Source organism: Nothobranchius furzeri, chromosome 5 (assembly GCF_043380555.1).
Source record: "Nothobranchius furzeri strain GRZ-AD chromosome 5, NfurGRZ-RIMD1, whole genome shotgun sequence".
In the NCBI taxonomy this organism is placed as follows: Eukaryota; Metazoa; Chordata; class Actinopteri; order Cyprinodontiformes; family Nothobranchiidae; genus Nothobranchius; species Nothobranchius furzeri.
The window spans coordinates 72,805,610-72,821,325 of NC_091745.1; the positions used below are offsets into that span (position 1 = coordinate 72,805,610).

Sequence of the window (15,716 nt, forward strand, 5' to 3'; positions counted from 1 at the left end):
AACTCCACTTTATTTATTTATAAATCGCGCCTTACAGGCAAAAAGATGCCACCAAGGCGCTACACAGATCAAGTAAAAACATAAAACATTAAATCCAGAAGATAAAAACATTGTATCACAAAGTACAGATAAAAATGCAGTGAGTGCACAAATCTCTATAAGTAAAACAATAAAAACTAGTTAGAAAGGTTAAAAGATAGATCATAAAAGTAGGTTTTTAGCATTGCCTTAAAAAGAGGTGGAGGCCCTTATGCTGAGAGGAAGCTCGTTCAAAAGTTTAGGACTTGCCACAGCAAAGGCCCTATCACCACGTGTCTTTAGGCGCGTTCTTGGGACCGAGAGGAGCATGAGGTTCTCCGAGCAGAGTGACCGTGCAGCGGTGCACGGTTGAAGCAGTGACACCAGTTAAGGAGAGGCCAGACCATTTAACGTTTTAAAAACCAATGAGTATTTTATAACGAATCCTTACATCAATGGGCAGCCAATGAAGCACAGCCAGGACAGGAAAAATGTGGTCAAACTTGCACCTGCCCTCTAAAAATCTGGTAGCAGCACTCTGCACCATTTGCAACCTGGCCCTTGAGCCCTTGCTCACACCGATTAAAACAGAGTTACAGTAGTCTAATCGCACCGTGATTAAAGCATGGACTACCGTCTCAAGATCATGTTGTGACATGAAAGGTTTGATCTTTGCCAGCCGACGAAAGTGGAAAAAGGAGGAGGAGATCACTCCGTTGATGTGGGTATCAAAACTAAGGGCGCTATCCAGTTTAACACCAAGATTAGTCACTGATGCAGTCAGCTGGCCATTAAATGACCCACAGTCCATTAGGGAAGAGTCACAATGTCTGCTTGGAGCAAAAAATATAGCCTCTGGTTTGTGATCATTTAGGCTCAGAAAATTTTCACTCATCCAGGTCTTGATCTCCCTCAAATAGTTCGTAAGAATAGAAATAGAGAGACCACTTGACATGTTCAGAGGCAGGTACAGCTGACAATCGTCAGCATAAAGGTGGAAGTGAACTCCAAGTTCACGACAGATGTCACCTAAGGGCAGAATGTAAAGAGAAAACAACAGAGGTCCCAATATCAACCCTGTGGTACCCCCCAGGGTAGATCAGAGTACTCTGAACCAATCCAGGGCTAACCCAGAAATCCAGACATAATGATGTAGACGGTGAAGCAGCACTTCATGGTCTATCGTGTCAAAGGCTGCCGTGAAGTCCAGCAGAAGTAACAACACAGAATTACCGCCATCAGTAGCTAGATAAATGCCATTTAGCACTCTAACCAGTGCAGTCTCCGTGCTGTGTAGAGCTCTGAAGCCAGACTGGAAAGTCTCAAAAATGGCATTCTCATCCATAAAAACCAAGAGCTGGTGGTAAACACATTTCTCTAGTACCTTACTTAAGAATGGAAGTTTCCAAGACACATGTCCAAGGTTATTGCAAGATTTCCATCAGAATGAAGGCAGTATAAACTGCTGCCACCTAGCAGTCAGCGTTTTAATTACACCACACAAATATGTAAATATTGCTCGTAAATAAAGATTTAGTATCATAACATGAAATTTTAGTATATCAATATTTTCCTATATCCCTGGTCTCTAGTATGCTAAGATGTAGCTGTGGTGAAACCAAAACTGTTTTCCAGAGGTGTGGACTCGAGTCACATGTCTTGGACTCGAGTCAGACTCGAGTCATTATTATAATAACTTCTAACTTGTCTTGATAAAATCTATAAAGACTTACGACTTGACTCAGACTTGAACGCCAATGACTTGCTACTTGAATCAACTTGCATCTGTGGACTTGATGATGACTTGAGCATATTTGATATTTTAACACAAAAGTTGCACGACATGGACAAACATCATAAATCATTCTTCGTTCTGGTTAGATGTTGTACGCTAAATGCAGCGGCACTTTGTTTATAATCAAGTTCAGTTGCACTTCCTGCTTGTTTGAGCAAATAAATGAAGCTTTAAGAAGCTTTAATTCTGAAATTTATTTATTATCATCGTCATTAAATTGAAGTTGGACAGATATCAGGACTTGGACTTCCACATCATTGACTTTGGATTCGACTTGGACTTGATTGTCTTTGACTTGGACTTGACTGGAAAGACTTGTAACTTGTGACTTGCAAAGCAGTGACTTGGTCACACCTTTGCTGTTTTGGCTCTTATATGTTCTTTGGTGGAGCTGAACTCAGTGTAATTCATCTATTTTACCACAATAAAGACAGCATGTTGAGCATCATGGTCAGTTTGTGAACATATATGTATTAAAGGATCTCTGAACACAAGTTTTCATTGCAATCAGTTTAACTTTGGATGAATGGAGCGACGGATACATGGATAAATAAGACTTTATTTTGAAAATGTGGAAAATCAAATAAGCAGAAGAAAACATAAAGTCTCTAAAACCAACAGCTAATAAAAATAACTATTATCATTATAAAAAAGAACTAATGTGACCATTATTAAAAATTTCAAATAGAAGTAGGCAGAAGCAAAAGCTTATTTAATCCTTCTCTACTGTCTTCAAATAACAAAAAAGAAATCATTTATTTCCTGTTTTTATCCTGACCAGTTATGTAACACCGACAACACACCAACACCTTGCAAATATATTTACATAGCATCCAGTTTTGTACTTATATAACACATTGGAACACCAATAATATACACATCCAAAGTAAACACCTACAGACATTGTGTGTAAATCAGGAGTGCACACTGTTCAAACCCCTCTTCCTCTCTTTACCGTGTATACATGATCCTTTGTTCCACTTTATAAAACTAAATTGTGTCGGTGGCTCAGGAGTTAAGTGCTCGCCCCGTAATCGGAAGGTTGCAGGTTCGAGGCCCGCTCTGTCTGTCGCTGTCGTTGTGTCCTTGGGCAAGACACTTAACCCATATTGCCTGCTGGTGGTGGTCGGAGGGACTGGTGGCGTCAGTGCTCGGCAGCTGTCAGTGCGCCCCAGGGCAGCTGTGGCTACATTGTAGCTCATCCCCACCATTGTGTGAATGTGTGTGTGAATGGGTGAATGACGGGTTGTGTTGTAAAGTGCCTTGGGGGGTTCCAGGACTCTAGAAGGCCCTATATCAAATACAGGCCATTTACCATTTTAAATAATAATACAAGAATGGTGACTATAAATAGAAGTCATGTGATTAAGGCCTAGTCCACACATAGCCGGGTTTTTTGAAAACGAATATCCGCCCCTCCAAAAACTTGCATCCACACCACCGCGTTTAAAAAAATAACTCTGTCCACACGTACCCGGATAAATACGTTGTTAAGGACATGCCAGACCTGTAGGCGGCAGTACTTCCCCCGTTCTTAACCTCGTCCTTCGTCTGTGGTCTTCCGCAAGGAGCAGTAATTCCGCTTACAAAAACAAACAAGCAGAAAGCGCTTGGACAGTTGATGGATCGGGTAGTGACAGAGCGCAGCTCTGAGGGCTTCCATGCTGTCGGCTAGTGTAAACACAGGTCGCACACGTGATGTCAGCATCTTTTTGTCACGGAAAGTGACGTTGCGGACCTTAAAACTCCGGTTTTGTCTGTCCACACGCAGACACCCAAAACGGAGAAAACGCAGATCTTCACTTTGGCCGGAGTTTTTAAAAAGATCCGTTTTCGTGTGAGAAAACTCCGTTTTCGTGTGGATGACAGGCCAAAACGTAGAAAAATATCTACGTTTTGGCAGATCCCCGGCTACGTGTGGACAGGGCCTAAGTCACATCTTGAAAACGTCAACATATCTTGTAAATACCTTTGAAATTGAAGCCAGAACAAAATAAGTGCCCCCTAGTGGATGGCTACAGCACAGGTTTGAAGTTTTGCCTGCACTGGAGCAGTTTTCTGAATAAAGTATAAATGATAGAAATAAAAGACCTAACAAATGTTTCAGGTGTTAACGTCTGTTGCTTGAAGGACCGTATCTGTGTGAAGGTGGTTTCATAGGCAGCCCCTAAGTGACTCCGTTTGAGATTCTGGTTCAAAAACATCCAACATGGCAGCATCCTTCTACTTATTATTGACACCTAAAGTCACTGTCTTTTGTTCAGACTATTTATGTGAGCATACAAGTCTTTTTAAAATGATACGAGACGGAAATCAAGGGGAAAATTACAGTCAAACATAAATAAAAACCATACCTTTCTGTTTTCTTAATTAGTTCAATCGATCAACCATGAATAAATGATTTTCTGCATATTGAAAAGTTGCTGATCAGTGGAAAATAAACAATAATCTGGAAGTAGTGTGTGAGTTATTTTATTACCTCGTGCTGTAGGTGACTCAGTCCTTCGTGACATTGATGCTTTCACATCCAGACGCTGTTTGCTCTGCCAACAGCCAAACCCACTAATCCTGTTAAGAGTTCTGGACCACACACACACACACACACACACACACACACACACACACACACACACACACACACACACACACACACACACACACACACACACACACACACACACACACACGCACACACACTTCTACTGAGTTTTATCATTCATCAGGCACCACGTTGCACTCACCTTGTCCCTCACAGTTGTGTGTTTGTCTGCTGTTAATCCTCCGTCCTCTCCTCCTGCTGCTGTTTGGAGCAGGCTTCATGATCTATCACTGTTCTATATCCACTCTGATATCTAACACGCTGCCATAGGACCCCTAGCACTCACCCAGGTGGATACAGTGCTCCGAGTTACTCGGCTCATCCATCACTTTTCACATGAGTGCTGTTTGGGTTATCATGGCGACAAGCAGGTAATATCAATACAACCAAAGGGGATGGTGGCTCCACAAAGAGGTGCTGATGGGTGAAGGTGACTGTTGTGTAGGTAAACCTCTTTCTCTGTTATTCTTTTTTTTTTAATACTTGCAAATCCTTTGTTTCTGTTTTGAAAATGCCTCATGAGAAAGAAAAGAAAGGAGCAGGAGTGCTGGGTATTAAAGAATGCTCTTTGAGATTGGAGGATAAAAGGAGGCGTGTCAAAGGGAAAGAGGCTCCTCGTCTGATGGCCAGAATACGACAGTAGGTGAGGCAAAAACAAGAGAGGAAAGGACGACAAGAGGGAGAGAGAGAGAGAGAGAGAGAGGATCCAGCTGGTTCTTTTCATAATGAGAGGCACCCTCTGTGTGTGTCGGAGTGTGTGTGTGAGGGGGGAAGAGAAAGAGATGCAGGCAGGGAGACGAGCTAAAGAAAAAGGCAGACTAAGGGCTTGAAAGTTGGTTTCACATTAACTTTTCAGCAGAAGCGGGACTGACACAACCCTCTGGGTCTCCTCTCTGCCTCGCTGCTTTGACTACAGACCTTGGATGTTTGTGTTACACACACACACACACACACACACACACACACACACACACACACACACACACACACACACACACACACACACAGTGTTACTTATCCATAGGTTTTTGGGGCAGTTGGGTCACTCATAAATATCCCATGCATTATTGATATACTGTAAGTGTGTGTGCGTGCGTGCGTGCGTGTGTGTGTGTGTGCGCGCGCGTGCGTGCGTGTGTGTGTGTGTGTGTGTGTGTGTACACAAGTCCCAGTCTTGTTCCCATCTGTCTCCCTCTATGGCCACACACCCCATCACACACACTTTCCCTCTCTTTGGCAAAATCCGATTAGGAGGCCTGCATCGGCTAACGAGACCCCCACACAACAATTCTTCCCCTCCTCCTCTAAAACTACCCCACTGCTTTCATTTTTTCCCCTGTTTCTCTCTAACTCACACACACACACTCATGCTGATGCCTCCAAGTGCGTGCGCGCGCACACACACACACACACACACACACACACACACACACACACACACACACACACATGCTGCTTCAGGCCTGTATTGGACAGAGGACTCCATAATTATTATTTAATTGCCTGTGTCTGTCTGTCCAGCTGCCTCATGTGTAAAACACAGAGCAGCGGCCTGATTGATCACTCCAGACTGAACATATTGTGGATGACACCAAAAGATGGACTTGAAAGGGAGAAAAGGGAAAGGCGAGGGCGGGGAGACGACAAATGAAATCAATGAGAAGTGACTTGCCAAAGGAAGCCGGGTGGGGTACAGATGGACACTGCTCATTTGTATTTTCATGCCGTGTTATTACCTCCCACCAGACCCAATCCTGCTTGGTGGATTATTTGTTACGTGAGTTATGCAAACTGTCTTCACTCGTTACAGTTTACTTTCATTGTCTCATAATAAAATCAAAAATAAGGGCCTGTCACGGGTTTGTTAAGAATTCAGCATTTTTTATGCTGATCATGTCTGAGATAGCTTTATGTGTGACCCAATAACAAGCTGTTGCTCTTTCCTCGCAAAGTGAAATAGAATCATCTACTGCTGACGCCTCTGTACGTAATCGGGTGTAAAGCTAATGCTAATTAGCATGAGCTTATGCTGAGCGGTGGTTAAGTAATTTGCATGGGCCTCTATGGGACGGTGGGTAGACTTAACAAAAAAATACATCTTGCCTACATAATGTCACAGAACAAGGTCAGACTATCACTGTTATGGATTTCCAAACCATCACACACAAGCATATGTCCTTAAAGTCACACTAAATAGTTGTTTAAACATTAAGGTGGAGCTTTAACATCGATCTCAGTGGTTGTTGAGTTAGAAACTTGACCTGTTTCATATTTGACACCACTCTGTAGCCCTCTGCTGGCCAGATACAGCACTTAACAGTTTTGTGGAGTGGGTAGGTGCCCTATTGGAGGAGCTCTTTACCTAGTTTATGGCTGTTAGCTGTAAGGCTAGCAGTTAGCATTTTCAGTTTGCCAATTGTCAATAAAAATCAGAAGAAAAAGAAGCTGTTTTCTTTTCTGTTGGCATCATGGAGGAGCCTGGAAGTAAAAGTAAGAGAGTAATGTCTTCGAAGGCGACGCTAATCGATAAAACCAGGGTGAACATCGGCACGGCCTGCACTAGTATGAGGGAGCTAAAGGAGGCTCCTGTATAGCCTCCCAGAGGCCAGGAGGGTGAGGAGTTCATGTGCTGGATAATTAGGGTCTTTGATGATTTTCCAAGCCCTTTTCAGACACCCCTTCCTGCAGATATCCTCTATGGCAGGAAGCGATGCTCCAGTGATGTGCTGGGCAGCTTTCACCCCCCACTGCAGCGCCTTCTGGTTCGAAGCAGAGCCGCTACCATTCCAGACTGTTATACAGTTGGTTAGGATGCTCTCAACGGTGCAACAATAGAAGTTCACCAGGAACTTGAAGCTCTTCACACGCTCCACAGCTGTCCCCTTGATGTAGATAGGTAGGTGTGGGTCAGCCTTTCCCCTGAAATCCACAATGAGCTCTTTAGTCTTCTCTGTGTTGAGCAGCAGATTATTGGTGTTGCTCCACTCAGCCAGACGATCCACCTCCTCCCTGTAAGCCGCCTCATCACTATCTTTGATGAGGTTGATCACCGTGGTGTCATCTGCAAACATATTGATGTTGTTAGAACCATCGACAGGTCTGCAGTCGTGGAGGTGGGATGGTACTGGTTAGCCCCATCCCAGTGAACCACTGGTTTAGCAATGCATGTGTGTGCTTTTCCCATGCAGCATTTAACAGGCCTCTTCAGTCTTAAGTGCTGTCCAAAAAGAGTGCAGCACTTCATTTGCTCAAACATTCATGTGCATCTGTTTGGCTCTGGCTTGGTGTTTGTTTTGGCGTAGAAACAAACATGGCTGCCCCCTTTTACAAGCACAGAACACAAGTATTAGTTTTCTAAACGAACAGTTTTTCTTGAGATCCTAATATTTTGTAAACATTAAGAGAGGAGAAAGAGAAGCAGGATTAAAAGTAGATTTGAGGGAAGTGAATCAGTGAAGTAAGTGAAACGCGTCATATGGCAGAGCATCAATGACCTTTGACCCCTCTTTGGTTTGTGGGTTGGGATGAATCTCAGCATCTGACCACAGTGTCTCACTAACAACACAGACCAACAGCAGTGTGTTACTCTGACAGCGTGCTGTCTCATCTCCTCCGTTTCCTTCCTCTCCTTTAACCAGATAACAAGACGGCCATCGCTCAGCTCCTCTCATCTCTCACCGTCTCCGACTCTCTTTCATCCTTCTCTCTGCATCTCTCTATCCGGGCTAATAAAGCAGCCCTGTCAAGCGGCTATGATTCCCAGAAGTCCATCTGCTCCACTCTTGGTGTTTTTCATTCACCACAAATAAATTATTCAGCACTAGATTTTGTAGTCCGAAAACTGATAACATGATTAATTTATGTTTTCATTCGGAATATAGCGATATTTGTTGATTGGAAATATGCATTTTTCCATTTCGGATATCAACTCCTATCTAGATTTCTTGCCTTTAACTATATTTTTGGGAAAATGTGGTATTTTACCATTTTTACTGTATTTACTGTATAACTATGATGCGATTAATGAGCCCGAGAATTATGCTTCTGCACAGTTTAGATACATGATAAATAAAACATGTTTTCCCGTTTTTCATGAAATTTGACTGTAAAATGTATTTTTTGGTATTTATCCTTTAATCTGTTGTTTGGACGTGTCAGGATCTCACACACTCCTCAGTTTCTTTAGTGTTTTTAAGAGTGTGTGTTCCTTCAGCCTTCTGTTCATTGATAGGAGGATGTAATTGAGCTTTAATGCTTCATTTTTCTGCAGGAACCAGTTCAGGTTTGTCCTGTACCTTACCTGTATAGTCTTTTATTGAAATCTGGGACACTGTGTGCATCCGGGTGTCTCTGTTTAACTGGGAACACTGGAAGCTCCGGTACGACAGCTCTACAATAGCCGAATTTAGCCTTTCATCAATACAGACTGTTTTGTTGTGAAACCATACACATCGCAAATTTAATTAGTAAAATTACTCAAACTAATGGTTTGTGTAATTTTGTATTTTTATGAAAAACTCAACTTTGACATCCTTTTGAGCTGCTATGTGGGTCTCTATAGCCTCCATAAACACTCCAAACTTGGAAAATCAATCCATCCATTCATTATCCTTCAGTGTTTGGTTTTATGAACTATGTGCCTAAAACAAGCTGTTTCAAAAAAAAGTCCCTGTTTGTGATGTCACAAACAGGGAAATTAGTATAAAACCACCTCTCATCTTCCCTCTATTCCGAGCCAGAAATCGGAGCTTCTCAGCTTATAACAGTCTGAGCGGGAGATGGGTGGGCATGGCCAGCTCCAGTTTTTCTTAAACTGACAGAGCCTGAAAATGGCTCATTCTGGAAGATGCTGAAAATGTCAAGAATAAAACTGCTGACTTCGCTTTATGTGAGCGAGATTTTGTTCCATAAACATGCTTTGTATCGACCATAAAATGTGTCCTCTTTAAAACTTTGTGTAAATCATTGATGGGGGGCCTCTGGCATAGCTCTGGTGTCATTAGTTTTCTCTAGTTGTGCATCTGTACCTGTCCCTAACTGAACCCTGTCGGCATGTTGAGTCTGAAGAGTCTGAACATTGTCTGGATGAAGGAGCACATGTAGCTGTTTGTGTATCCTGAGAGGCGTTGTGTTATGAAACATTTTGTAATCACAGACTTCTTGTTGCTGATACTTGTGTGAGAGGAGAGCAAACCGCCTGAAGTAAAACCGGGAAAAGGGCGCATTCTGGTCCGGACGCAGTCGCCACACGGCCATCCCCGGTTCTCATAAATCACAGACGGAACACTCAAAAGCCTCGAGGGGACTAAACAAACACACAGGCTTTTAATCTAATAACACATGCAGACATGGCGTAGTCGTCGTGGCTTGATTTGTATTTGCCAGTCTGTCTCATTGTTCCTGTCTGCAGTTATTTTAGAGAATGTTCAACACAAAACAAGTACTAAAATGTAACATCTTTATTTGTTTGGAAAGCTTTAAACAAATGCCACGCTGCAAGGTAGTTGCATTATTTATTTCTGATTTTTTTTTTTGCAAAGTGCTGAGCTTTAACTGGAGGCTGTTTTTTGTTCTGCATTCAGAAGAAAATCTAAGTCAGTAAATTGTGTCGAAATGCCAGAGAGCAACAACTAGAGTTTCTATTCCAACTGAAAAAGGTTGAGTGACTTTATCTCATGGTTTGTGTGGCTGGTGAGCAGTTGGATATAGGCTGTTTAAAATGCAGCTGTTTAAAGTTCTCGGGCCTTATTTATTCTCGTCTAGCCAGGCTCAACTCAGACATCTACAAATACATTCAGAAATGTACTAAACCTTCACTTTCAAGCCAAATTTAGCCTGAATGAGTCCTATATTAATTCCGTTTGACCCAAAACCAAGAAATCCATCGAACCCATTGTTTATTAAATATAAATTACTGAAATTTCATGATTTAAAAGACCTGAAAATCATACAAACCATGTATGAAGCCAATTTAGGTACTCTGCCAACAAACATTCAGGGGATATTTGAAAAGAGAACTAGTAATTACATGCTGAAAGAAATTCAATTCAATTCAATTTTATTTATAAAGCACCAAATCACGACAAGAGTCATCTCAAGGCAGTTCACATAATAAACATTCCAATTCAGGTCAGTTCATTCAGCCGATTAGAAATAATGTTTCCTACATAAGGAACCCAGCAAATTGCATCAGTCAGTGACTTTACAGCAATCCTCATACTAAGCAAGCATATAGCGACAGTAGAGAGGAAAACTCCCTTTTAACAGGAAGAAACCTCCAGAGGATCCTGGCTCAGTATAAGCAGCCATCCTCCACGACTCACTGGGGATCAAGAAGACAGAGCGCACACACACACACACACACACACACACACACACACACACACACACACACACACACACACACACACACACACACACACACACACACACACACACACACACACACACACACACACACACACACACAATGTGTCTATGGTTATATTGTGATGTCTTATTAAATATTCTATTTGGTGAGAGATAAACTTTATTGTATTTATCCTAGTGGATCTCTAATTAAATGGGTAAACTAGCAGTAACACGTCCAACGTCAAGGAAAGCAAAAAGTTATTATCAGGAGAGGGAGAATGTTTAAGTAGTTAGCAGCAGTGTGCTAGACGATGGCCCCCTCCATGAGGCCACCACAGCTCAGCAGAACATCATTGTAGCTTCTTCTGGGGAGAAAAACACTTAGAGAAAAAATAAAGTTAACAGCTGAAATTGCAGGAAATAATACAGTTAAAGAGCAAATTGTAGAAGAAAGTAGTTGAGTGTGAAAAGTGGTCAGTGTTTCCTCCAGCAGTCTAAGCCTATAGCAGCATAACTACAGAGATAACTCTGGATTACCTAGCCTTTTTAGATGGAGGTATGTTGGAGGCAGGGCAAGGGAGAGCCGTCTTTACCGACTGTACACTCCACCTCCCTCTACTCCCCCACTTGTCCAGATCTAGGCTAACATCAGATTTTAACCATGGGCCCTATCAAAAAAAATGTTTTAAACCTAGTCAAGGTGTCTACCTCACGGACTAAGGCTGGGAGCTGGTTCCACAGGAGAGGAGCCTGATAACTAAAAGATCTGCCTCCCATCCTAATTTTAGATATTCTGTGAACCACCAGTAAACCTGCAGTCTGAGAGCAAAGTGCTCGGTTAGGAACGAATGGAACAATGGAGAAACTGATGTGTTTACAAAACCTAGATTTAGAACTAAAATTAAGGAGTGGAATATATCTGTAAATGGTGTTAAATTATGGATTAACCTTTAAAGGGAAATTAATAATAATATATTCAAAAAATGTACCAAATTGAGTGTACTAAATAATTAAGAAAATGTAAATTAAATCAATGATCATGATCACACTGGAATTTAGAACAGGAAAAAGTTTAAAATGAATCTGTATGTGTGTCTGACAAATGGTAATTATATATAAATTGATTATTTCTACTAGAAAAGGGGGCAGAAATTATAAGATGTTTTTCTTCATTCTGCTCCTTTTCATTCAAATTAGATTTTTGTTGTGTATTTCTTATTGTTTATATGTTTTATTTGTTTTTATTTTATGAAATAAACAAAAAAAAATAAACCTTTCACTTCGGGTTTATACAAGGGCATACATGCACGTATTTATGAACACCTTATTAATAATTATTTCAATCTTTCTGAATGCAGTTTGCACATTTCTTTAATGGAGTTGTTCATTAAAGGTGTATTTGCTGATATAGATACTGATATAGTCAAACTCTTAATTTCCAGTACCGATATATGCAGGGTCCCCGAGAAAAACTAAATCATTTTCAGTAACTAACATCACATACAGACTCAGTGGCTTAGTTGTAGGAGTGTCCGCCCTGAGACCGGGAGATTGTGGGTTCAAATCCCGGTCGGGTCATACCAAAGACCCAATGCCTCTCTGCTTGACACTCAGCATTAAGGGGTTCGATTGGGGGGTTAAACCAAATAGTTCCTGAGCGCGGTTGTGTCTGCAGCTCACCGCTGCCCCAGGGATTGGGTCAAATGCAGAGAACAAATGTTACACGCCAGCGTGACGCCTAATGAGACTTTGATGCATATGAAAACTTTAAACAGCGTCTTTGCTAAATATGACAACTACTTGTATTTAGGTTAGGCCAGTTGTACCAAACACACATAAATATCTGAAAGTAGCTGTAAAAGATGTGTCGTTAAAACACTAAAAGCAATACTGATCGTTTCCGATGTTATATGTTAATGGTGCGGAACACTGAAAACCGTTTTTTTAATTATTAATTCCGATTATAATCAGTCACTCTTAGTTGCTCATCTATGGTAAACATGAAAACAGTCTCCTATGCCGATCTCCTGCATTAGCTTCTGGTAGAAAACAGACTGTGAAACTCTAGGATTCGAAAAGTCTGACGGATCTACGTCTCACTGTCGCGTAACGTTCATGGACTCACCCATCTTGACTCGCAACGGGGAAGGCTGTTGTTGGTTTAGCGTTCAAAAACACCAGAGAACGTCTCCGCTAGTAGAAGCTAACCGTTAGCGTTAGCAACTCCACCACACAGCAGAACTCCTCCAGGGTTGTGTTATTTGTGGAGATAAAACATCAACGTTGCAAGGCAGTGATTAGAGTCACGTTGCTGTCATCCAATCTGAGACGAGATGCCCCCAAAACCTGCCGACTGAAGCCCAGCTTTGATGTGGCTCATGTCTAGTTTCCGAAACAGGCGCACCGGGGCTTTTTGTACCCCGAGAACGACTTACATTCATTCCTGCTAGAGACCACTTCAAATGTATTGATTAAACAAGTGTCCCACACCTTTAATGCCATTATCGGCCGATATTTGACATCCCTAGTATTTAATCGTAATAATATTTCTGCTCTTATGTCCTTTCCTACAGTTTGCAGTGCCGGTGTGTCTGTGAAGGTCTATCCTGAGGTAGAGGTGATCAAAGGGCAGACAGCCCGACTGCCCTGCTCCTACTCCGGCTCACAGTCAAGCAGCACTATTGTTGAATGGTTTATTGTAAGTATCCCCCTCCCCATCAGAATATGTATATATTACATAAAACCTTTGTTTTTGATCTTTTTTTTCTATAAACCCAGGAGGAGCAGGGATCCAGGACCCGTGTGGCTTTCCGCCCCGAAAGCGGGGAGGGAGGAAGCGACAACGGCACACCTCTGAGTGGACGAGTCACGATTGGGAAGAACTTTACTTTGACCGTCACGTCCATCAAACCCTCTGACGAGCTTACGTTCATCTGCCAGGTCACAGCTGGTCCTGATGGGTCTGGAGAAGCCAGCACCATGCTCAAAGTTTTCTGTATGTTAGCTAGCACGTCTTTAGCCGTTTTTCTGAAATCGTGTCTTCACTCACAGATTTCTCATTTGTTTTTGAAAGGAAATAATTATTTGATTTAGTGCTGTCAGTGTTAGTAAAGGGTTTAGGACTACGATCTAAGATCTGTGTGTGTCTGTGCGGGTGTGTGTGTGTGTTTTTATGCATCCTGTGGCCTAATCATGTCTAATATATCTCCCTGATTGCATTTGACACCATAATCTATTTAAAAGAAGCTGAATTTTAAATCAAAATCCTGTGTCTGTTAAGAATAAGAAGAAAAAAAAGACTTAGCTAATATTTTTCTCTTGTGTGGAGTGCTGAGCCCTCCTAAATGCCTGAGGTTACTACATTTTATGGAAAAAGATTACTCAAAGGTCATTTAACCTCAATCTAATCACTCTTGACATAATTGATGAATAGTTCCATCACGCATGTCGTGTCTCATATATGTCTGCCTAATACGAGTGCACATTTATCACCAGAATGTTAAGAGTTGACCCTGGAGCAGCTTGTGTGTCCTTGCCCTTCCCACCGTGGGTGCACATGAGTAAGATTCCTGCTGCATTTGGCATTGAAGTCCAAGTCAGATAATTCATTGGTTCAAGTTGGAAAACTCTACTGGAATCTCCCGTTAAAGTTGGAATTGTGATTTGAATACTCAGAGATTCCTAACCAGTCCTGATCTTAAAATCCAATATGTCTGCCGCAAACATGAAAAGGAGTTTAGGAATAAACTATTTTCACATTTCACAATGAATCTGTTGCAGACATACAGTATTGTGTAGAACACACACAGGAATACTATCTAATTTACCTGCATTCTCATTAACATTTAGCCAGATTACTGAGCACAACGGGAAGTGAATCCCATTGGTTCAAATTGCGAATGGAACCCAGTAGAGTGTGATGTCACTCCCAAAATCAAAGTCCTGTCTTACAAATGAGTGGAAAAGCTGTAATAATCTCCACTTAATGGGAAAATGTTGTTGAGAGAATAACAAAACAAGCATATTTTGGCCACTGCACCAGTTTTCCGATTAATGTGGTGATCGGTGCTTTAAAGGAAAGCCATTAAACGTGTGATTCACTCATGTGCAGTGGTCTCTAAGTAGGAGTGAATGCCTTGTAAGTTGTACTCCTGGTACAAAAGACCCTGGTGTGCCAGTTTCAGGATGTAAAAGATTGCCAGAACGGAGGAGAGCTTCAAACGGCAGGATTTGGAGTCTTACTTCCTGATGTTTAGACATCTCACCTCTGATTGGCTAACAGAAACCCGACTCTACCATTGACTCTTTCTGCTCTGCAACGTTGATGTTTTATCTCCTCAAATGACTCAAGCCTGGAGGAGTTTTACCATGTGGTGGAGTTGCTAATGCTAACAGTTAGCTTCTACTAGTTGAGACGTTCTCTGCTGTTTTCTGGACATTAAACCAACAACAGTCGTCCCCGTCCTGAGTGAGTCCATGAATGTGAAGTTAAAGTGTGACGTAGATCTGTCAGACTTTTCTAACCGTAGAGTTTCATGTCTATTTTCTATCTGAAGCTAACGTAGGAGATAGGTGTAGGCAGGGCTTAATTTGAGCCTGACCTTGCCAGAACAAGATCCAGGACTGTTCCAGCAACTGTCTGCTAGGATCCGGCAACTCACGTGACAAACTTGTGCTATATGCAGGATTTGAATTACGGGTGAGCAAGGGAGCTCCTGGAAGCCCTCAACATACCCAGGGGGAGTCCGATAACTATCCTGGTTCTACTTCTATTAAATTATCTATGTGGACTCTCAGGGATTATTCAGAGCTGAGAGGCGCAGAGCTCTGATCGCTGACACGCTCCAGACAGATGCGTCCTGAGCACGGCCACAGCAACATTATCAAAGTGTCGCCACCTCAAAAGAAATTTAACAAGCGATCGTTCATGTCGGCCCATTTCATTTTATGTTT

General features: G+C 42.0%; 1 protein-coding gene across 3 annotated transcripts in view; it reads left to right on the forward strand.

Annotated features, from left to right (window-relative positions):
* bcam (basal cell adhesion molecule (Lutheran blood group)) overlaps window positions 1-15,716 on the forward strand; it is an 81,964-nt gene that overhangs the window by 45,347 nt on the left and 20,901 nt on the right. For all 3 annotated transcript variants that reach the window (XM_015950124.3, XM_015950125.3, XM_015950126.3), the window contains exons 2-3: window positions 13,337-13,461; window positions 13,542-13,758. In XM_015950124.3, coding sequence (XP_015805610.3) covers window positions 13,337-13,461; window positions 13,542-13,758 — 342 coding nt within the window. The remainder of the gene's footprint in view (window positions 1-13,336; window positions 13,462-13,541; window positions 13,759-15,716) is intronic.